At 38.1% G+C, this 25204-nt stretch overlaps 1 protein-coding gene and 1 pseudogene across 7 annotated transcripts in view; one reads left to right on the top strand and one right to left on the bottom strand.

The window, feature by feature from the left end:
- The window catches only part of RAB3GAP1 (RAB3 GTPase activating protein catalytic subunit 1), a 142813-nt gene that overhangs the window by 77748 nt on the left and 39861 nt on the right, over positions 1–25204 (bottom strand). For all 6 annotated transcript variants that reach the window (XM_053596676.1, XM_053596678.1, XM_053596679.1 and 3 more), the window contains 2 exons: positions 7879–7998; positions 6140–6305 (listed from right to left, as the gene is read on the bottom strand). In XM_053596676.1, coding sequence (XP_053452651.1) covers positions 6140–6305; positions 7879–7998 — 286 coding nt within the window. The remainder of the gene's footprint in view (positions 1–6139; positions 6306–7878; positions 7999–25204) is intronic.
- LOC128589869 (nucleophosmin-like) lies at positions 22928–24109 on the top strand (annotated as a pseudogene). Its single transcript, XR_008381144.1, has one exon. The product of XR_008381144.1 is annotated as a nucleophosmin-like (transcript).

Raw genomic sequence — 25204 nt, 5'->3', positions numbered from 1 at the left:
TATAAGAAATTCTTACAGCCCAAAAGCTCAAAAGGTGAATCAGGGATGATCAAGAGGAAAGATCCCACAGCAATAAACAGTATGGGCAAATGTTAGACGGGGGTTTTAAAAAATGAAAAAGTAAACTCTTGAAAAAATCACTATATTTGTCCATGTATTTGTGTATACAGATTTCTACAATTTCTGCATACTGCTTCCACAAATGTTTTCACTTGATGTAGGCTAAAAAAAAAGTTTCAAAAACAAAACCAAAGGGCAATTTGCTTTAAAATAAAACTGGTTAAATTACTTAGAAAGGAGATACTAAATTCTTTTTTTAATAGATTTTTTAAACTTAGTTTTTATTTTATTTTTTTATTTTTCAAACAGAGTCTCACTATGTTGCCCTTGGTAGAGTGCCGTCGCATCACAGCTCACAGCAACTTCAAACTCTTGAGCTTAAGTGATTCTCTTGCCTCAGCCTCCCAAGAAGCTAGTACCATAGGCGCCCGCCACAACACCCAGCTATTTTTTTGTTGCAGTTGTCATTGTTGTTTTAGCAGACCCAGGCCAGGTTCAAACCCGCCAGCCTCGGCGTATGTGGCCGGCACCCTACCCCCTGAGCTATGGGTGCCAAACTTAATTGTTATTAAATCATAACTGTATACATTTATGGGGTACAATGTGATGATTTGATATACCATGTGGAATGCTTAAAATAACAATATGCAAAAAACATAACCATCAACTCATTTACTTATTTTTGTGGTAAGACTTTTATAATATACTCTTAGTTGTTTTGAAGAGATATTAAATTCTATTAAGCAAAATGCTTTTTTAAAACATCTTTTACACTTTTATTTATAAAATATAATTTCTTACCATTCATATCAAACACTAAATATGAAAAAAAGATGATTCACTTTTCAAATTAAATAAAATTACAGTGGAACCTCCGTAGCTGACCACCTCTCTATATTGACCACCTTAAGTTGCCCTAATTTTCATAGACCACCACATACACATATCAGTACGGTAGGCGTAGGTCCTTATGTTGACCACTCCCATATATTGTCCAGTTTGTTACTGTTCTTTGGGTGGTCAACTGACAGAGGTTCTACTATAAAGTGCAAGCCCAGGTTGGGGAGATGATCTCCTTTCTTTTCTTTAAATGAAAATAAACACAAATTAAAGCCAGTCTCAAATATTTAACCAAAGCTTTAGATTAATACAAATAGTCAATTCATGCAAAATAGATTAATGAATTAGTTAACAAAAGAAAACTTAGATTTATCCATAAATTCACTAAAAATCATAAAAATCAATACTATCATCCAAATGTCATCCTATGACCTCACCTTCCTTCATTATAGCACTTAAATTTGCATAGGAATCATCTAGGGAACTTGTAAAAATGAGAACTCAATACTATTCTGCAAATCTGACCATTTCCAGGTGTTATTAATGTTGCTGCTTAGGACAGCACACTCTCAATAGCACAGGAGTAAGTAACAATTTCATTTAGCTGAGCAGCAGCATGTATATAGAAGCTTCAACTGAATACAAACTCAATCTGAAGTCACAATATAGGGTGATTGCCCCCCCCACACACACACACCAAAAAAAGCTAATTCAATTTTGGGCTGCTATGTCCTAGACAACCAAGCTTAGGATTTTAGCTGGTCAGTATATTAACTTTTTAGGTCCAGAAACCACAGGTACAAATGATTTAGAAGCCATAAGAAGGTCACTTTAACATATAACCTCTGATCTAGTCAAATAGTAAAGAAGGGTAGCACCTGTGGTTCAGTGAGTAGGGCGCCAGTCCCATATACTGAGGGTGGCAGGTTCAAACCCGACCCCAGACAAACTGCAACAAAAAATAGCCAGGCATTGTGGCGGGCACCTGTAGTCCCAGCTACTCGGGAGGCTGAGGCAAGAGAATCGCCTAAGCCCAAGAGCTGGAGGTTGCTGTGAGCTGTGACACTACCGCACTCTACGAGGGCAACAAAGTAAGACTCTCTCTCTTAAAAAAAAAAAAAAAGGTAAAGAAGATAAATATAGAAAGACATAACCAAAAAGAAATGGCTAACATAAAAAATGACAGAGATAAAAAAAAAAGAAAATGACAGAGATATCTATGTGGACCCTAGAAAAGACACAGAAAACCCAAAGGGGTATTTGGAGTCAAGGCACACACCTCCAGAGTTGCAGGTGTGGAAAGCACTGACAGCCTAGGATGACAGACTGAATTACATGAAACCAAAAGGATCCATTCCAGAGTGAAGGCACTGCAAGACTTTCTGCTTAAGCTGAGAACGAAGGCAGAGCATTTCTGCTTGATACTAGGTTTGCTGCAAGTTATGGGTCTGAGGGTTACTGCGGGAGGGGAAAAAACCTTCACTCTAACATGGTAAGCAAGGAACTCAAGATTTGAAAACTAGATCCCAATCCCCCAGTATCACAACATAGCTAGAAGCTCCAAATACCATGTTAAGACTTGGCTCTGGTAGGGCATGGTGACTCATGACTGGAAGCCCAGCCTGGGCAACATAAGAAGACCTTATCTCTTCAAAAAATTAAAAAACTGAGCTAGGCACAGTAGCACATACCTGTTTTCTCAGTTATTTGGGAAGATCACTTGAGCCCAGGAATTCAAGGCTGCAGTGAGCTATAATCGTACCACTGCATTTCAGCCTACATGACAGAGCAAGACCTTGTCAAAATAAATAAATAAATAAGAGTGGCACCTGTAGCTCAGTGGGTAGGGCGCCGGCCACATATACCCAGGCTGGTGTGTTTGAACCCAGCCCAGGTCAGCTAAACAACAATGACAACTACAAAAAAAAAAAAAAAAAGGCTGGGTGTTGTGGCGGGCAACTGTAGTCGCAGTTACTTGGGAGGCTGAGGCAAAAGAATTGCTTAAGCCCAAGAGTTTGAGGTTGCTGTGAGCTGTGACACTATAGCACTCTACTGAGGGTGACATAGTGAGACTCTATCTCAAGAAAAAAAAGAAAGAAAGAAAAAGAAAAAGGAAAAAAAAGAAAAAGATTTGGGAGGCCAAGGAAGGTGGATTACCTAAACTCAGGATTGGAGACCAGCCTGAGCAAAAGCCAGACCCTCTAAAAAATAGCCAGGCATTGTGGCAGGCACCTGTAGTGCCAGCTACTTGGTAGGCTGAGGCACGAGGATTGCTTGAGCCCAATAGTTTGAGGTTGCTTTGAGCTATGATGCCATACCACTCTACCAAGAGTGACAAAGTGGGGGCGGCGCCTGTAGCTCAGTCGGTAAGGCGCCGGCCCCATATACCGAGGGTGGCGGGTTCAAACCCGGCCCCGGTCAAACTGCAACCAAAAAATAGCCGGGCGTTGTGGCGGGCGCCTGTAGTCCCAGCTACTCGGGAGGCTGAGGCAAGAGAATCGCTTAAGCCCAGGAGTTGGAGGTTGCTGTGAGCTATGTGAGGCCACGGCACTCTACCGAGGGCCATAAAGTGAAACTCTGTCTCTACAAAAACAAAAAACAAAACCAAGAGTGACAAAGTAAGACTATGCCTCAGAAAAAAATAAAATAAAATAAAGAAAAAGAGGACTTGGTTCTGAAATAGTCCATGTTCATAAAATTATAAAACCAATAGATAAGATGCATGGGAAAGAAAGTAAAAATTTTTAAATATAATTCTCATTCAAAATGAGCCTGCAAACTAAATTTCCCAAAACATGGGGAAAAAAATAGTCCTAAGAGAGACAAATATCCAAACCAACAATCACAATATAAAATCATAAAATATAAAGAATATCTGAAAGAACTAAGAATGTTTAAACTGAAAAAGAAAAGGCTAAGGTGTGAGAGAGTTCTCAAGTGCAGGCAGTCCCTGAGTTATAACCATCCAACCTAACGCATGACTCATACTTACTAATGAAGGCCATTACAGCTAATAATAGATTAATATACTTGTTCCAACTTACACACAAATTAAATTTAGTAACAAACCTACAGAAACTATCTCATTTGTAACCGAGGTGCTGCCTGTATTTAGAAGATTATGGTAGAAGAGGATTTAAACTTAAATTTTAGGTGATTCTACAACAGCCAATGTTGGTCTCCCAAAAAGAAGCCTTTGCTAATAATTATTTTTTCGCTTCAATTTTTTTTTTTTTTTGAGACAACACCTTACTTCGTCAGCCTTAGTAAAGTGCCGTGGTGTCCTAGCTCACAGCAACCTCAAACTCTTGGGTTCAAGCAATTCTCTTGCCTCAGCCTCCCGAGTATCTGGGACTATAGGTGCCCACCACAAAGCCCCGCTATTTTCAGAGGCAGCGTCTCACTCTGGTTCAGGCTGGTTTTGAACCTGTGAGCTCAGGCAATCCACCCTCCTCAGCCTCCCAGAGTGCTAGGATTAAACGTGTGAGCCACCAAGCTCAGCCTGCTAATAATTATTAATACATATACTTTGTATTTATTAATACTTTGTATTAATTTTCTCTGAAAATTAAATAAACTGTCAGTGAATTGTGAGATCCTGGAAGCATGTGAAAAAGATATTAAGAAGTAATTTTTATAAAGACAATTTTATAAAGATGATGGAGGACAGTCACATATTGGGTAGCTTTAACTATTATAAAAGCTCAAAATACCCAAATCAGATCTTAATTAAGTTCAATTCTTCTCAGATCAACTTTGAGAAACGTTTCATATCAGAAGAGTGAGTTTTGTTAAAGTTTTGACAGAGAATCTGATGAAAACTTTTCTTTTAAGTACAGCTAATAAATATCCTACAGTAGGCCCCATAGATCAAGCTAGTTCCCTACTTTCAAAAAAGAGAAGTTGAGCTACATAGAAGAAAGACTCAAAATAATGTTCATTTGTGTTTTCTTAAGAAGGAATAAAGTATTAATAATTGCATCTAACCAAAAATTTGATCTAAAATTTTTAAATACAACCAAAGACTTCTGGTGGGAGAAAAAGAAAACGAATGGCGATATTAACATATACTTGCCTTTTTCAAAAATTTCCCAAAATCCTACATGTAGAATTAAGCAGTACTTACGGCATTTCAGAGCCTAGAAAGTTTTGTTTTGTTTGTTGGTGGAGTTTTTTGAGATAAGAGTCTCACTCTGTTGCCCAGGGTGGAGTGCAGTGGCCTCATCATAGGTCACAACAACCTCAAATTTCTGGGCTTAAGTGATCTTCCCATCTTAGCCTCCCAAGTAACCTAGACTACAGTCATGTACCACCATGTCTGGCTAATTTGTTTTTTACTGTTTGTAGAGATAGGAATCTCACTAGGTTGCCCAGGTTGGTCTTAAACTCCTGGCTTCAAGTAAGACCCCTGCCTCTGCCTACTAAAGTGCTGGGATTACGGGCATGATTCGCCATACTCAGCCTGTAGTAGTGTTTTTATAGGCCAAAAGGGTATATTCAGCAGTCCAAGTTAGCTCTGCTCTCAGACCTAGAAATATAGCCCAATTAAGCTTAAAAATCAAGTCAAATACAGTCTTTTTTTTTTTTTTGAGGCAGAGTCTCACCATGTTGCCCTCAGTAGAGTGCTGAGGCGTCACAGCTCACAACAACCTCAAACTCCTGGGCCCAAGAATTCTCCTGCCTCAGCCTCCCAAGTAGCTGGGACTACAGGCACTCATCACAATGCCCAGCCATTTTTTGGTTGTAGTTGACATTGTTGTTTGGCAGGCCCTAGCTGGGTTCAAACCTGCCAGCTCCGGTGTATGTGGCTGGCACCCTAGCCGCTGAGCTACAGGCGCCAAGCCAAATATAGTCTTAAAAAAAAAAAAAAACATTCAAACCTTAAGGAGCTCACCATCAAAGCTCCAAAAACCAGCTACCCAAAGCCCACTTAGTTGTGGAGACTGGCAACATTACTACAGAGGACAGGAAGTAGAAGAGCTAACAACAGAGATACACATTAATAGACTGAAAACACAAACTAAAAACATCAGTTGTTTCTTTAGCATTAGTACACGAAAAATATAATTGATTAGTTTGTTTCTTTAAATATACAAAGGAATCTATATAGTCAGTTTTTTTTCTAAGCAATTATGTTACCAATAGCACAGAGAAATGCTTCTATATACTCAACAAAATTATCAAATCGCTACTTTTATCTGGATCTCAGATAAGATTGACAATATCAATGCCAACTTACAATCTTTGATTTGAAGACATCCAGCAGACCTGACAAATGAGTGTATTGATTTGGTACTTTTCGAAGATGAACCATTTCAAAATCAGTTCGGACACCAGGACCTTGACATTCTCCTACATACATTCTTCGCCATTTGTGATGAATCTGCACGAAGAGTGGCACCTGACTGCAGGACATGATTAAACAGCAATAAAACGCAAGCTTGATAAACATTAAATAACTCTTAAACCTTACAATTTCCTCATGTGAAATTATTTTAATATTAAATATTTAAAAGCACTGAACAAGACACACTCCAAAAACATAGGTTTATAACAAAGACATTCTTAGTTCCTTTTTTCCTTATGCTGTTGAATTTAAGAAATTATCACCTAGTGGCACTTCGATTAATCAAGAAATTGTACTAAAATGACTAAAGTCAGAGACAAGTGCTATGGCTCATAGCTATAATCCTAGTAATCTGGGAACCTGAGGCTGATGGATTGCCTGAGCTTAGGAGTTTGATACCAGCCTGAACAAGAGTGAGATACATCGCTACTAGAGTAGAAAAAAAGAGCCAGCATGTGGCAGGCGCCTGTAGTCCTAGGTACTTGGGAGGCTGAGACAAGAGGATTGCTTAAGCCCAAGAGTTTGAGGTTGCTGTGAGCTTTGATATTCGGGCACTCAACCAAGGGCGACAGAGTGAGAATCTGTCTCAAAAATAAACAAATAAGTAAATAATAAATAAAACTTGATTTTGTAACATAATTTAAATAGATTTTGAAAGTGAAGCACAAAAGGATAATACGGCTTATTCTTCATTTCAAATATACATTTACTATTTCAATAATATTCCCTTTAGAAATAGTCTCCATATAGGTTTTGCTAGTTTTGTCCTTATATATCAAATTCCAGTATAATAATATGCAAGCATATTATTAAAAGGAAAATTTCAGGCTACCCATGGTGGCTCATAACTGTAATCCTAGCATTTTGGGAAGCCTGAAGCCAGGTGTTTGAGCATGGGCAACACAGTGAGACCCCATCTCTACCAAAAAAAAAAAAAAGCAATAAAAAAATTAGCCAGATGTGGTGGTACCTGCCTATAGTCCCAGACACTGGGAAGGCTGAGGCAGGAAGATCATTTAATCACCTGAGCCTGGAAAGTCAAAGCTGTAGTGAGTTACATTATTGCTACTGCACTGTCCAGGCAACAGAGTAAGACCCTGTCACCAAAAAAAGAAAAAGAAAGAAAATTTTTTCAACAAATTAAATTTAACATAATTTATTTGAGCAAAGAATGAATCGAGAATTGGGCAGCCTCCAGTACCAGAAGAGGTTCAGAGAAAGAAATCTGTTCTTGCAGTACACAGCAATTACAGACAGAAAATGGAAGGGAGGTACAGAAACAGTGTGATGAGTTACTGCTCCAAATGTGCCTTGTTTGGGTATGTTCTGATCAGCTGGCAGCATGTGACTGGCTGAACCTCAGTTGCTGTGATTAAGACTCAGCTAGATCATCCAAAAGGATACTTCTAAATTAAGCTGGTAGCTTGTATATGGACTAAGTTATCAGCAGTTCTTTATGCAAGGATGCAATTATGGAGGTAGCCTCAGGCCAAATTAATTTAACAACATGTATTTATTAAATTCCTAATTATAATTTAAAAAATCTAACATTTAATAACCATTTTTCTTTAAAAATTATCATTAAAAACAATTTTAACTTATTGTCTAGGTTTTTAGAAATGTCCACCTACCAGCCAGTGTTTCCCAATGCAATAGAAACAGAACTCAGAAGAAGGTTGCACTTGGATTCGCTGAGAACAGCATCACTGTGTGCAGCTGGGGCAATCACCAGGAACTCACGCAGTCCGTACCTTAAAGAAATGAATCACTGCGTTAAACAGAGGAATTAAAAAATCCATTATTTGAAAAACATGACAAAATTTCCTTTCAGGAAATTTAACAAGTCAGGTTTAAACTACTAGTGTTTCTTTTTTTACAACAATCTGAATTTTCTTTAAGAAGCACTTCAACATCCACCTAGTAGCTCCCCTGTATACTTTACAAATTAAAAGCAATTTACTGAAATCACAAAGAAAGACATTAAATAAGTTTTGCCTTAAAAGTCAAGTTTACAAGATAAAAGAAGAACACAAACATTCAAATCTTGCTGCAATGAATGACAGCATTAAGTTTACCAATGTAGAAAGTTTTGTTTTTTTTTTTTTTGCTGGGGCCGGGTTTAAACCGGCCACCTCCGGTATATGGGGCCTGCGCTCTACTCCTTCAGCCACAGGCACTGCCCCCAAAGTAAAGTTTGATAGATTCGCTAAACTGAAGGAAAATTATCAGCCATGATGTGTATGTGCTGTCTCAAAGTAAAAACACAGTTTACTAAGTATCTCTATTAAGGAATTCTTGCATTCAACAACATACATTAGATAGAAGTCACAAAATTACCATAAAACTGCTTAATCTTACTGTAGTACCTATATTTAATGAAAACTTATTTAGTCGCCACGTTCTTTATAGTTACAAATTTGCTGCCAAATTTTACAAAAATGTAAGGTCAAGTTAGTGATCTTGCCCACTGAAAATTCCTGTCCTATTTACTTCTCACTATATTTTTATTTTTTAATTTAATTTCGTTAAAAGACTGGTCTAACTCTGTTGCCTAGGCTGGAGTATAGTGGCACAATCATAGCTCCCTACAGCTTCAAACTCCTGGACACAAGAGATCTTCCTGTGCCAGTCTTCCCAGTAAAAAGACTACAGGAAGCACCACCAAGTCTAGTTAATATAGACTTGCAGAGACAAGGTCTCAATTAAGTTGTCCAGGCTAATCTCAAACTCCTGGCCTCAAGTGATCCTCCCAAGTCCACCTCCCACAGATTACAGGTATGAGCCACCTTGCCTGGCCTATTTTTATAAATAAAGAATTTATGAAAAGCATTACTCATTTGCCTAATTAATTTTAATCTGTACACATGTAAAGTTATCAATGCTTATTTTTATGAACTCTCCTCAAAAAAAATCATGCAAATAGCAGTAAAGATTAAAAAAACTAATTCATGATCAGTTTGTTTTGTTTTGTTTTTTGAGATAGAGTCTCACTTTGTCACCCTTGGTAGAGTGCTGTACTGTCAGAGCTCACAGCAATCTCAAACTCTCGGGCTTAAGCGATTCTCTTGCCTCAGCCTCCCAAGTAGCTGGAACTATAGGCGCCCGCCACAACGCCTGGCAATTTTTATTTTTTGGTTGTCATTGTTTTTTGGCAGGCCTGGGCCAGAGTTGAATCTGCCAGCCCTCCGGTGTTATGTGGCTGGCATCCTAGCCGCTGAGCCACAGGCTCCGAGCCAGTTTCTTGTTTAGATAACAAAAACTTAACTTTATTTCCTCACTACCTCTAAAATCAAAATTAGTTATGCAGAATAGAATCAAATAATGGAAAAAATCCAGAGCTTTGAATTTTAAGCTTTGAAGGTCTTTAAAAATAAGTTTTCTTTTTTTTCAAATGTCCTTGGACGAAAGAGAACAAAATTAATGAACTTACCCCTAGCCATCCCCCACACTAGTGTGAAACAGTCAACAGTTTCTTGGTTATTCTTCCAGAAATGTTCCATCTGTCCTTGTAACCACCTTATTCCCAAATAAAATTATACTATCTGTACATATTTTCTATATCTTCTTTTCAAAGGGAAGTCACCTGCTGATCAGTATTTTGTTCCTAGTTTTGTGCTACTGCAATAATACTGCAATTGTCTGTTTCTACAAGTATTATCTGTATAATAAATTCCTAGCAGTGTCAGATAAAAGAACATATACATTTTTAACACTGACAGCTGTTGCCAAACAACCACCTTGCTATGCATAACACACACACGCTCTCACACACACACCGGTGGTGGCAGTGTATATCCTCATTAATAACAAATAAGCCAAACTAAATTGCTTTCTATTTATCTCCAATATACTTTCTATCCCCTATATATTCGTTTCCTCTATATATAATATCTCCCCTTCTGCCACTCTACTACTATTCCAAATATCCAAATCCTAATGATCCCCTTATTAAAAAGATTTACCTCAAATACCACCCCATCACGCATTAAATGTGTTCTTTTTTCTGAATTCTAAAATCTTTCTGCTACTATTACAACATTTAAATATCTAAGTAAGTAATTGATTTACTTTCCCTACTGGGTCTGAGACAGTATCTTCAACAGTAAACAAATATGACGTAGGGGCTTAAAAAAAAAGAATTAAAAAAACCCAGATTTTTAAGTGGGAAAAGGATTTGATTTGACTTTACTCTAGAGAAGAGATACAAACAAATAACTACACTAAAAAAAAAAAAAAAAAGCTCAACATCACTAAACCTAAGGGAATTGCAAATCAAATCCACTATGAATACCACCTTACACTCATTAAGATGGCTATTATCGGGCGGCACCTGTGGCTCAGTGAGTAGGGTGACGGCCCCATATGCCGAGGGTGGCGGGTTCGGACCCAGCCCCAGCCAAACTGCAACAGAAAAATAGCCGGGCGTTGTGGCAGGTGCCTGTAGTCCCAGCTGCTCGGGAGGCTGAGGCAAGAGAATCACGTAAGCCCAGGAGTTAGAGGTTGCTGTGAGCCATGTGACGCCACGGCACTCTACCCAAGGGCGGTACAGTGAGACTCTGTCTCCACAAAAAAAAAAAAGATGGCTATTATCAAAAAACCAACAAGAAGTGTTGGCAAAGATGTAGAGAAACTGGAACCCTTAGACACCGCTGGCAGGAACGTAAAATGGCCCAACGGTATGGTAGTTCTTTAGGAAAAAAACATACACTAACCATTTGATGCAGCAATTCCATTTCTGGGTACATATCCAAAAGAATCAATAAATAGATACCTGTACACACATCTCTGTAGCAGGATTGTTCACAATAGCCAAAAGGTGGAAATAACCCGCATGTCCATCAGCAGATGAATGGATAAAAAAATGAAATTCTAATATATACTGTGACACAGATGAGCCTTGAACACATGCTAAGTAAAATAAAAGACAGTCACAAAAGGGCAAATAATACATGATTCCATTATATGAGGTGGCTATAGGAGAATTTATCAAGGCAGAAGTAGAATGGAGGTTACCAAGGGCCTAAATGAGAAAAAGAGTACAGTTTCTATCTAATGGTAACAGAGTTTCAGTATGGTATGACAAAGTTCTAGACATGGATAGAGGGGATGATTACACCAAAATGTGAATATACTCACTACTGCTAAACGGTGCAGTTAATAGTTAAAATATTAAAATAGTATATTTTGTTATGTATGTTTTATCACAAAAAATTTATCACCAAACTGTGCAGCTAAAGGTTAAAATATTAAAATAGTATGTTTTGTTATGTGCGTTTTATCACAAAAAATTAAGATACAAATGAGGAAAATGATATACATTTTAATGAATAAGAAATATAAATGACTAATGTCTATTAAAAGATGATCAACATCTTATCTTTTATATCTATGCTATGAAACCATTCATACAAATGCAAAAAGATATACGTACAATGACATTCATTAAAATATTTGTAAAATCCAGAAGCAACTCAAATGTCCTTAATAGAGGCGTGAGTACCTCTCACTCCTACTACCTACTCAAAACACACATACTATGGAATACCTACCAGCCATTAAATATAAGGTATATCTGAATGTACTGACGTAAAAGCTATTCTGAAACTTTGAAAAATATATATATTTAAGAATATATATAGTAAAATCACACTTTTTTTTTTTTTTAAAGAGTCTCACATTGTTGCCCAAGTAGAATGCCGTGGTGTCACAGCTCACAGAAACCTCAAATTCCTGGGCTCAAGCGATTCTCTTACTTCAGTAACTAGGACTACAGGCGCCCACCAGAATGCCCGGCTAGTTTTTAGAGATGGGGGTCTTGCTTTGGCTCAGGCTTGTCTCAAACCTGTGAGTTCAGGCAATCCACCCACCTCAGCCTCCCAGAGTGCTAGGATTACAGGCGTGAGCCACCACGCCCATCCGTACTAAAAATCACATTTTTTTTTTATTATTAAATCACAGCTGTGTACATTAATGCGATCATGGGGCACCATACACTGGTTTTATATACCATTTGACATATTTTTATCACACTGGTTAGCATAGCCTTCTTGGTATTTTTAGTTATTGTGTTAAGACATTTATATTCTACATTTACTAAGTTTCACATGTACCCCTGTAAGATGCACCATAGGTGTAATCCCACCAATCACCCTCCCTCCACCCTCCTCCCCCCTCCCTCCCCTTCCTCTCCTCCTTCCCCCTATTCTTAGGTTATAACTGGGTTATAGCTTTCATGTGAAAGCCATAAATTAGTTTCATAGTAGGGCTGAGTACATTGGATACTTTTCCCTTCATTCTTGAGATACTTTACTAAGAAGAATATGTTCTAGTCCATCCATGTAAACATGAAAGAGGTAAAGTCTCCGTCTTTCTTTAAGGCTGCATAGTATTCCATGGTGTACATATACCACGATTCATTAATCCATTCGTGGAACGATGGGCACTTGGGCTTTTCCCATGACTTAGCAATTATGAATTGGCCTGCAATAAACATTCTAGTACAAATATTTTTTTTATAATGTGATTTTTGGTCTTCTGGGTATATACCTAGTAGAGAAATTATAGGATTGAATGGCAGATCTATTTTTAGATCTCTAAGATGTTCTCCAAACATCTTTCCAAAAGGAATGTATTAATTTGCATTCCCACCAGCAGTGTAGAAGTGTTCCCTTTTTTCCACATCCACGCCGACATCTCTGGTCTTGGGATTTTGTGATATGGGCTAATCTTACTGGAGTTAGATGATATCTCAAAGCAGTTTTGATTTGCATTTCTCTGATGATTAAGGATGATGAGTATTTTTTCATATGTCTGTAGACCGTGCACCTGTCTTCTTCAGAGAAGTTTCTCTTCAAGTGCCTTGCCCAGCCTATGATGGGATCACTTGTTCTTTTCTTGCTTATACGTTTGAGTTCTCTGTGGATTCTTGTTATTAAACCTTTGTCGGAGACATAACCTGCCAATATCTTCTCCCATTCTGAGGGCTGCCTGCTTGCTTTACTTACTGTGCTCTTGGCTGTGCAGAAGCTTTTTAGTTTGATGAGTTCCCAGTAGTGTATTTTTGAAGCTGCTTCAATTGCCCGGGGGGTATTCCTCATAAAATATTTGCCCAGACCGATTTCTTCAAGAGTTTTCCCTGCACTCTCTTCTAGTATTTTTATAGTCTCATGTCTCACGTTTAAGTCTTTAATCCAGTGAGAGTCTATCTTGGTTAATGGTGAAAGGTGTGGGTCCAGTTTCAACCTTCTACAGGTCGCCAGTCAGTTCACCCAGCACCATTTGTTAAATAGGGAATCTTTTCCCCACTGAATGTTTTTAATTGGCTTGTCAAAGATCAAGTAACAGTAAGTAGCTATAGGTTCATCTCTTGGTTCTCTATTCTGTTCCATACATCTACCTCTCTGTTTTTGTGCCAGTACCGTGCTGTTTTGATCACTATAGATTTATAGTATAGTCTGAGGTCCGATAGCATGATTCCTCCTGCTTTGTTTTTATTTCTGAGTAATGTCTTGGCTATTCGGGGTTTTTTTTCTGATTCCATATAAAACGAATTATTTTTTCAAGATCTTTAAAGTATGACAGTTGAGCTTTAATAGAGATTGCATTAAAATTGTATATTGCTTTGGGTAATATGGACATTTTAACAATGTTGATTCTTCCCAGCCATGAGCATGGTATGTTTTTCCATTTGGTAACATTTTCAGCTATTTCTTTTCTTAGAGTTTCATAGTTCTCTTTATAGAAATCTTTCACGTCCTTTGTTAGATAAACTCCCAAATGTTTCATCTTCTTTGGCACTACTGTGAATGGAATAGAGTCCTTAACTGTTTTTTCAGCTTGACTATTGTTGGTATATATAAAGGCTACTGATTCATGAATGTTGATTTTGTAACGTGAGACGCTGCTGTATTCCTTGATCATTTCTAAGAGTTTTGTTGTAGAATCCCTGGTGTTCTCCAGATATACAATCATATCATCTGCGAAGAGCGGAAGTTTGATCTCTTCTGACCCTATATGGATACCCTTGATCGCCTTTTCTTCCCTAATTGAGATGGCTAAAACTTCCATTACAATGTTAAAGAGCAGTGGAGACAATGGGCAACCTTGTCTGGTTCCTGATCTGAGTGGGAATGATTTCAGTTTAACTCCATTCAATACGACATTGGCTGTGGGTTTGATGTAGATGGCCTCTATCAGTTTAAGAAATGTCCCTTCTATACCAATTTCCTTAAGTGTTCTGATCATGAAGGGATACTAGATAATATCAAAAGCTTTTTCTGCACCAATTGAGAGAATCATATGGTCTTTGTTTTTTAATTTGTTTATGTGCTGAATTATATTTATAGATTTATGTATATTGAACCAGCCTTGAGACCCTGTGATAAAACCGACTTGGTCATGATGTATAATTTGTTTGATGTGTTGCTGGATTCTGTTTGTTAGGATCTTGTTGAATATTTTTGCATCTATATTCATTAGTGATACTGGTCTATAATTTTCTTTTCTTGTTGGGTCTTTTCCTAGTTTGGGGATCAAGGTGATGTTTGCTTCATGGAATGTCTTGGGTAGTATTCCTTCTTTTTCTACATTTTGGAAAAGGTTGAGTAACATAGGTACTAATTCCTCTTTAAAGGTTTGGTAGAATTCTGATGTGAAGCCATCTGGTCCCGGGCTTTTCATTTTAGGGAGATTTTGTATAGTTGATGCTATTTCAGAACTTGATATTGGCCTGTTCAACATTTCCACTTGATTCTGGCTAAGTCTTGGAAGGTGACGTGCTTCCAAGTATGGGTCGATTTCCTTCAGATTTTCATATTTCTGAGAATAACGTTTCTTATAATATTCATTAAGGATTTTTTGAATTTCTGAGGAGTCTGTTGTTATTTCATCTTCGTCATTTCTGATTGATGAGATTAGAGATTTTACTCTTTTTTTCCTGGTTAGGTTAGCCAAAGGTTTATCTATTTTATTGACTTTTTCAAAAAACCAACTTTTTTATTTATTGATCTGTTTTTTTTTGTTTTCAATTTCATTTAATTCTGCTCTAATTTTGGTTATTTCTTTTCTTCTACTGGGTTTGGGGTTGGAAAGTTCTTCCTTTTCCAGTTGCTTGAGATGTCCCATTAAGTTGTTAACTTCCTTTCTTTCCGTTCTCTTGAGGAAGGCTTGCAGTGCTATAAATTTCCCTCTTAGGACTGTCTTTGTCGTATCCCAGAGGTTCTGATAATTCGTGTCTTCATTGTCATTTTGTTCCAAAAATTTGGCAATTTCCTTCTTAATCTCATCTATGACCCAGCTATCATTCAGCATAAAGTTATTTAACTTCCATGTTTTTGTATGAGTATGCAGATTCCTGTTGTTACTGAGTTCAACTTTTATTCCATGGTGGTCCGAGAAGATGCAAGGAATAATTTCTATTCCTTTAAATTTACTGAGGTTAGACTTGTGACCTAAGATGTGATTGATTTTGGAGTGTGTTCCGTGGGCTGATGAGAAGTATGTGCATTCAGTTTTGTTGGGATGAAATGTTCTGTAGATGCCTGCTAAATCCAAATGTTGGATGATTAGGTTAAAATCACATTTTTTAAAAAATACATGTATCTAACAAAATATGCACAAGATCTCTATGAGGAAAATTAAAAAACTCTAATAAGAGCTATCAGAGAAGAACTAAAGTTTTAAGTGTAGATATTCCATATTCGTGAATAGAAAGACAATATTATCAAGATTTCGATTCTTCCCAATTTGACTCATAGATTAAATGCAATCTAAATAAAAATCCCTGGGTCACTGAGGCAAGAGAATTGCTTAAGCCCAAGAGTTTGAGGTTGCTGCAAGCTGTGACACCACGGCACTCTACCGAGGGTGACCAAGTGAAATTCTGTCTCAAAAAATAAATAAATAAATAGACAAATAAATATATAACCCAGCAAGTTATTTTGGAAGATATCGACAAATTGATTCTAAAGTTTACATGGAGAGGCAAAAAAGTTAGAATAGCCAACAAAATATTGAAGAAAAAGAAAAGTTGGAGGACTAACATTACCAACCTTCAAGAACCAATATAAAGGTACAAAAATCACTACAGTAGGGCCAGGTACAGTAGCTTACACTGTAATTCTAGCACTCTGGGAGGCCGATGCGGGTGGATTGCCTGAGGTCAGGAGTTCAAAGACAGCCTGAGCAAGAGAGAGATCCCATCTCTAGTAAAAATAGAAAAACTAGTTGGGCACTGTGGTGGGCACCTGCAGTTCTAGCTACTCGGGAGGCTAAGGCAAGAGGATTACTCAAGCCCAAGAGTTTGAGGTTGCTGTGACCTATGACGCTAGGGCACTCTACCCAGAGCAACAGAGTGAGACTCAGTCTCACAAAAAAAAAAAAAAAAAATCACTACAGGGTGGTACTGGCAAAAAACACACACAAATCAATAAAAAAGAATAAAGCCTAGAAACAGTTCCATATAAGTACATATACTCAACTGATCTCCGCAGATGAGCATAGGCAATAAAATAAAGACCATCATTTCAACAAATAGTACTGCAAAAACTGGATGTGCACATAAAATAAAATGAATCTAGACATAGACCTTATACCCTTCATAAAAAACTAAGTCAAAATGGACTGGAAGATCACTTGAATCTGGGAGTTTGAGGTTACAGTGAACTATGATGACACCGCTGCACTCTAAAGGCCCATCCAACAGAGCAAGATTCTGCTTCAAAAAAAAAAAAAGAATGAAAGAAAAAAGGGCTGATTACAGACATAAATATAAAATGCAAAGCTATAAAACTCCTGGAAGATAGCTCACATCTGTAATCCCAGCACTTTTCAAGGCCAAGGTGAGGAGTTCATTTAAGCCCAGAGTTCAAGACCAGCCTGGGCAACATAAGGAGACACTGTCTCTACAAAAAACTTAAAGATTAGCCAGTCATGGTAGCACACGCCTGTAGTCCCGATTACTTGGGAAGCAGAGGCAGCAGGATCACTTGAGTCTAAAAGTTTGAGGCTACAGTGAGCTATAATTGTGCCACTGCACTATAGCATAGTCACAAGCAAGATCCTATCTCTTAAGTTTAAAAAAAAAAAACAAAAATCTCATAGAAGATAACATAAAAGAAAATCTAGATGACCTTGGGTTTTGTTGGTGACGTATAAAGTGCAACTCCAAAGGCATAAACAGGAAAGAATTGATAAGCTGGACTTGATTAAAATTAGAAATTTCTGTTCAGTGAAAGACTATGAAAGAATGAAAGACAGGTAGGGCACGGTGGTTCACGGCTATGATCCTAGCACTCTGGGAGGCCAAGACAGGTGGCTTATTTGAGCGCAGGAGTTTGAGACTAGCCTAAGCATGAGCAAGACCCGGTCTCTACTTGAAAAAAAAAAAAGGAAAAAAGAAAAACTAGTGGGGCATGGTGATGCATGTCACTATCAGCAGCTACTGGGGAGGCTGAGGCAAGAGGATTACTCAAGCCCAACAGCTTGAGGTTGCTGTGAGCTATGACTCCATGGTACTCTACAGGGGTCAAGAAAGTAAGGCTCTGTCTCAAAAAAAAAAAAAAAATACTGGGCTGAAAACCTCAAAGACAGCTCACCAAAGAAAATACATAAATGATAAGCACATGAAAGGATGTTTCTCATTATATGTAATAAGAAAAATGCAAATTAAAATGAGATACCACTGCCGACCTATTAAAATGGCCAAAATCCAGAACGTTGCCAACACCAAATCTGGTGAGGATGTGGAACAACAGGGACCCTCATTCATTGCTGCTGGGATTGCAAAATGCATAGCCACTTTGGAAGACAGTTTGGTGGTTTCTTACAAAGCTAAATAGTTTTAAGATACAATCCACAAGAGGATAGCTTGAGCCCAAGAGTGTGAGACTGCTGTGAGCTATGATGATGCCAATGTATTCTACTGAGGGCTACAGAGTAAGACTTTGTCTCAAAAAAAAAAAAAAATGCATGTTGGGTGGCGCCTGTGGCTCAGTGAATAGGGCACCGACCCCATATACCGAGGGTGGAGGGTTTGAACCCGCCCTGGCCAAACTGCAACAAAAAATAGCTGGGCATTACGGTGGGTGCCTGTAGTCCCGGCTACTTAGGAGGCTGAGGGAAGAGAATTGCCTAAGCTCAAGAGCTGGAGGTTGCTGTGAGCTGTGACGCCAAGGCACTCTACCAAGGGCAACAAAGTGAGACTCTGTCTCTAAAAAAAAAAATGCATTAAGTTGGCAGGGCACGGTGGCTCACACCTGTAATCCTAGCACAGTGGGAGGATTGCATGAGCTCAGGTGTTTGAGACCAGCTTGAAAAACTCAAGATCCTGTCTCTACTAAAAATAGAAAAAACTAGCCAGGCATGGTGGCAGGTGCTTGTAATCCCAGCCACTTGGGAGGCTGAGGCAAGGGGATCACTTGAGCCAGGAGTTTAAGGTTGCTATGAACCATGATGCCACGACACTCTACCCAGGACACAGATGGAGACTATCTTAAAAAAGAAAACAAAAAAGGGCTGGGTGTGGTGGCTCACATCTGTAATCCCAGCACTCTGGGAGGCCAAGGCGGGCGGATTGCCTGAGCTCATGAGTTCAAGACCAGCCTAAGCTAGAGTAAGACCCAGTCTCTAAAGAAAAAAAAAAAAAAACAGCCAGGCATTGTGGTGGGTACCTGTAGTCCCAGCTACTTGGGAGGCTGAGACAAGAGAATAGCTTGAGCCCAAAAGTTTGAGGTTACTGTGAGCTATAACACGATGGCACTCTACCGGGGGGGTGGGGGAACAAACCAGACTTTGTCTCAAAAAAAAAAAAAGATACAATCCAGCATTTATGATCCTCAGTATTTATAGGAAGAAGTTGAAAACTTATGTTTACACAAAACTTGCACGTGAATGCTTACAGCAGCTTTATTTATAATTGCCAAAACTTAGAAGCAACCAAATGTCCTTAAGTAGGTCGATGGAAAAATATGGCACATCCAGGCAATAGAATATTATTCAGCACTAAAAAGAAATGAACTATTAAGTCATGAGAAGACACAAAGAGAACTTAAATGCATATTATAAAGTAAAAAAATCAATTTGAAAAAGTCTACATACTATAGATTCCAACTTACAACACTCTGGAAAAGGCAGAGCTTGGGTGGCACCTGTGGCTCAGCGGGTAGGGTGCTGGCCCCATATGCTGAGGGTGGTGCGTTTGAACCTGACCCCGGCCAAACTGCAACAAAAAATAGCCCAACGTTGTGGTGGGTGCCTGTAGTCCCAGCTACTCAGGAGACTAAAGCAAGAGAATTGCCCAAGCCCAGGATTTGGAGGTTGCTGTGAGTTGTGACACCACGGCACTCTACCACCAAGGGTGACAAAGTGAGACTCTGTCTCTGAAAAAAAAAAAAAGAAAAGGCAGAGCTATGGAGATAGTTAAAAGATCAGTGATTGCCAGGTGTTAGAGGAGGAGGGACGAATAGGCAGAGCACACAGGACTTACAGGGCTATGAAACAACTCTCTGTATGATACCGTAATGGTGGGCACATGTCATTACACACATGTCTAAACTCATGGAATGAATGCCTAACACCAAGAAGGAATCCTAACATAAACTATGTGGTTTGGATGTAGACTCATCACTTATAACAAACATACTTCTCTGGTGGGGGATGTTGAAGACGGGGAAGGCTATGCATGTGTGGGGAAAGGGAATAGATGAGACATCTCTGTACCTTTCACTCAGTTCTGCTGTGAACCTAAAACTTCTCTGAAACATAATCTATTTAAAAAACAAAACTCACATTATAAAGTCCAGTTAAAATGGAAGTAAATCATAAAGGAGATGATAATAAACCATATGGAACCCATCAAAAGAAATAAATACATACAATTCACATAAAGGCTTATGTAATCATTAGGCTTAGCATCAATCTGGGAGGTACCTGATATAAAAATTGAAACTAGAAGACCTCAAAATAGTTACAGACCAAAAAATAAAGTACAGAAAAGTACATTTTTATGTCTGAGAACACCGTGTATTTTATCCTAGCAGTCACAATGTGAATTATGTAACTCTCAGATTGATTAGGTGTATCCAGTCCAGGGAAAGAAGTCTTTGGCACGTACATAGGCTATGCTATATCCCAAAATACCCCATCTTCATAATAAATATAAAAAAGCTAAGCTGGAAACTAGACTTTCAGAAGCACAGTATCACTCAAATATTATCATTTATAATAGTGCCTTTGTTTATGAGGGACTAGGACCAGGAAGCTACAATCTTTTGGATGAGGTAACCAATCTCTCTACTATGTAACCTAAACACACCAGTTTCCTTCTACATCCTTCAGATTTAGTTCACCAATCTCCCTCTTTTTTGAGACAGAGTCTCACTTTGTCACCCCCCAGTGGAGTGCCATGATGTCATAGCTCACAGCAACCTCAAACACTTGGACTCAAGTAATTCTCTTACCTTAGCTTCCCAAGTAGCTGGGACTATAGGTAGCAGTCACAACACCTGGCTATTTTTAGAGATGGGGTCTCTCTCTGGCTCAGGCTGGTTTCTCCTGACTTCAGGCAATCCACCTGCCTCAGCCTCCCAGCATGCTGGGATTATAGACGTGAGCCATTATACCTGGCCTAGTCCATCAATCTCAATTGCCACAGAGGTTAATGTGCTCTTATTGAAAGGCCTCTCAGCAACATAGGTGTGCATGAGGCAAGGAACAAGAACTGAGACTTCTGGTAAAAGCCTGGACCCTAGAAAGGACTGTGACCTCAAGAAAATGAGAGCACCAGGCCCAGAAAGTTTCAATGGCAAATTCTATCAAATAGTTAAAGAAGAGAACATCAATTTTACATAATCTCTTCTGGAAAATAGAAGAGAACAAAAGTCTTCCCAGCTCACATTGTAAAGCCAGCATTACCCTGATACTAAAGTAAGAAAAAAGAAAACTCCAGGCCAATGGCCCTTACGAACATGGACATGAAAGTCTCCAACAAAATATTAGCATATTAACATATCAAATACAGTTACGCACACAAATACAAATTACACCACAAAGAAGTGGAGTTTATCTTGAGAATGCAAAGCTGGTTAGATATCTGAAAATCAATCAATGTAATCACCATATTGAAAATCTAAAGCAGTGGTTATCAACTTTCCTAATGCCATGACCCTTTAATACAGTTCCTCATGTTCTGGTAACCCCCAATCATAAAATTATTTTCATTGCTACTTCACAACTGTAATCTTGCTACTATTATGAATCGTAATGTAAATATCTGATATGCAGGATGTATTTAGGCAACCCTTGTGAAAGGGTCGTTTGACCCCCACAGGTTGAGAACCGCTGATCTCAAGAAAAAACACCTTAATGGTAAGTAATTAAATGCTTTTAAGATCAGGAACAAGACAAAGACATCCACTCTTACTGAAATCTCTAGCCAGTTTTAAAAGGAAAAACAAATAATTACCAAAAAAACAAACAGACTGCCAAAGAAATAAAACTACCCATATTCACAGACAACATGATTATTTATACAGAAAATCTCAAAGAAACTACAAAACTCCTCCCAGAGCTAATAATTGAGTTTAGCAAGGTCATAGGATACAAAGTCTACAACAAAACATTATAGTCATATTCCTATATACTATCAATGAGCAATGAACAATTAGAAATAAAAGAAAGCAATAATTAGGTATAAATGTCACAAAACATTTACGTGATTTATATGCTAAAAACTCTAAGACACTGAAGAAAGTAATCAAGAAAGTATTAAATAATTGGAGAGACCCACCATGTTCACAAAATGGAAGAAATGATGTGAGAAAGATGTCAATTCTTCCCAAACTAACCTAAAGATTTAAGGTAATTCTAATCAAAATTCTAGCTTTTTTTTTTTGTTGTTGATATAGACAACCCAATTCTACAATATAAAAGGAAAGGCAGAAGAGCTAGAATAGCAAAAATAACTTTGAAAAGGGAAAAATAAAATTGCAGAAATCACACTTCACAATTTTAAGACTTACTATAAAACAACAGGAATGAAGAGTATAGAGACACACAAACCCAAATTATTTTAAATGAAGGTAAGGAAGCAATTCAGTTCTCTTCAATACATAGTGCTGGAACAACTGAACAGCAATCTATATAGAAGAACCTTACCCTAACCTTCCTACTTTATATAAAAATTAACTTGGAAAGTGAAAGGTTAAGGAGCCAAAGATGAAAGATTATTCCAAGGCATGAGATGAAAGAAAAACAGAGGCCCGGTTTGTGCAATTAAAATGGCTTTATTCCACCTGGGTGAAGGTGGGGTAAGATTTCCAACTGGGCTGGGAAGAAATCCACATGTAGGTAATGGGGGTGAGGAAGTGTTTGAAGGTCAAGAAGGTGGGAGCAGGACATTTCCTTTCCTGTGTTGGACATCTGTTGTAAGGGCAGGGGTTGGTTCATCTACCTTTCCCCCGTGGGGTTGATCCATTCACCTTTCTTAGGTGGGACATCCAGTGGGAGAGGGTAAGTGATTTGATTCTTTTAGGCAGGTCTACCCTGTTTAGGTGGGCTTTGACCCTATCAGAAAGGATAAACATAAAATGTAAAATGTTAACCTTCCATAATAAATCCCAGAAGAACTGGCCTGGTGCTCGAACTTTCAGAGATGAGACACAAGATGAGTAAATGCAATGTGGTATCCTGGACTGGATCCTTGAATAAAAAATAAACATTAGGCCCTGGTGTGATTCTGTCCTGCGCGGCTGTTCCTTGGAGCAGTAGTCGTTTATCTCTGTCTGCCTTCTCGCCCACCTAAGTGCATGCCACCACCTCATGGAAGATTCGATGGACATGGACATGACCCCCTTGAAGCCTCAGAACTACCTTTTCGGTTGTGAACTAAAAGCTGACAAAGATTATCACTTTAAGGTGGATAATGATGAAAATGAGCACCAGTTATCTTTAAGAACAGTCAGTTTAGGGGCTGGTGCAAAGGATGAGTTGCACATTGTTGAAGCAGAGGCAATGAATTATGAAGGCAGTCCAATTAAAGTAACACTGGCAACTTTGAAAATGTCTGTACAGCCAATGATTTCTCTTGGGGGCTTTGAAATACCACCACCTGTGGTCTTACGGTCAAAGTGTGGTTCGGGGCCTGTGCCCATTAGTGGGCAGCACTCAGTAGCTGTAGAAGAAGATGCAGTCAGAAGATGAAGAGGAGGAGGATGTGAAACTCTTAAGTATGAAGATGATGATGATGATTTTGATGAGGAGGAAACTGAAGAAAAAGCTCCAGTGAAGAAATCAGTGTGAGACACTCCAGCCAAAAATGCACAAAAATCAAAGCACAATGGAAAGGATTCAAAACCATCAACACCGAGATCAAAAAGGTCAAGAAATCCTTCAAAAAACAGGAAAAAACTCCTAAAACACCAAAAGGACCTAGTTCTGCAAAGACATTAAGGCAAAAATGCAAGCAAGTATAGAAAAAGGTGGGTCTCTTCCCAAAGTGGAAGCCAAGTTCATCAATTATGTGAAGAACTGCTTCCGGCTGACTGACCAGGAGGCTATTCAAGATCTCTGGCAGTGGAAGGAAGTCTCTTTAAGAAAATAGTTTCAACAGTTTGTTAAAATTTTCCATCTTACTTCATTTCTGTAACAGTTGATATCTGGCTGTCCTTTTTATAATGCAGAGTGAGAACTTTCCCTACCATGTTTGATAAATGTTGTCCAGGTTCCATTGCCAAGAATGTGTTGTCCAAAATGCCTGTTTAGGTTTTAAAGATGGAACTCCACCCTTCACTTGGTTTTAAGTATGTATGGAATGTTATGATAGGGCATAGTAGTAGTGGTGGTCAGACATGGAAATGGTGGGGAGACAAAAATATACATGTGAAATAAACTCACCATTTTAATAAAGTAAAAAAAAAAAAAGACATTAGTGGAAAAACTAGTTAAGTTTAGCTAATGATGATGTACCGATGTTGGTTTTTCAGTTTTGACACATGTACCATGTGTAAGATAAATCAAGTGAGTAGTATACCAGAACAGTCTTCCATTTTTCTATAAACTTAAAATTATTCCAAAATAAAAAAATTATCTTTACAAAATGAATTTGTGATCTAGAGCAAAGAGTCCTTAAACACAGTACCAAAAGCACAATCCATAAAAGAAAAAAGTGATGAACAGAACCTTCATCAAATTTTAAAACTTGTTTTAGAAAAGACATTGCAAAGACAATGAAAAGATAAATTAGAGTACGGGAGAAAATATTTAAAAATTAGATATTCTAAAAAAGACATATCCAAAACTTGAATAACTCTTAAAAACTCAATAGTAAGAAAACAACTCAATTAAAAAAATATATATATACACACATATACATATATATTCAAAAGACTTGAACACTTTAACACAGAGAAGATCAAATGGGAAATAAAAACATGAACAATATTCAAAAATAAAAACTAAAATTAGGATGAGATACTACTACACGCCTACTAGAATAGCTAAAAATAAAACATACTGACCATACCAAGAACTAGTAAGGATATAAAAACTAAAATTCTCATATACTGCTGGTGGGAATGCAAAATGGTACAGCTTACTCAAGAAATCAATGTGGTAGTTTCTTATAAAGTTAAACATGCATTTACCTATGACTTAACAATCCTACTCTAGGGCGGCACCTGTGGCTCAAGGAGCAGGGCGCTGGTCCCATATGCTGGAGGTGGCGGGTTAACCTAGCCCTAGCCAAAAACCACAGGGGGGAAAAAAAAAAAAAACAATCCTACTCTAGGTATTCACCCAAGTGAACTAAAAATGTATTTTCCCACAAAAACCTATACACAAATATTTATAGCAGCTCTATTCATAAATACCAAACCTTAAAACAATCCTAATATCCATCAATGAATGAGTAAAAAAATGGTGGGATATCTTTACAATAAACTACTACTCAGCAATAAAATGGAA

This window comes from Nycticebus coucang, chromosome 7, assembly GCF_027406575.1.
Source record: "Nycticebus coucang isolate mNycCou1 chromosome 7, mNycCou1.pri, whole genome shotgun sequence".
Classification (NCBI taxonomy): domain Eukaryota; kingdom Metazoa; phylum Chordata; class Mammalia; order Primates; family Lorisidae; genus Nycticebus; species Nycticebus coucang.
Note: the sequence above shows the minus strand (reverse complement) of the source record. Positions and strands in the feature narration are given on the sequence as shown.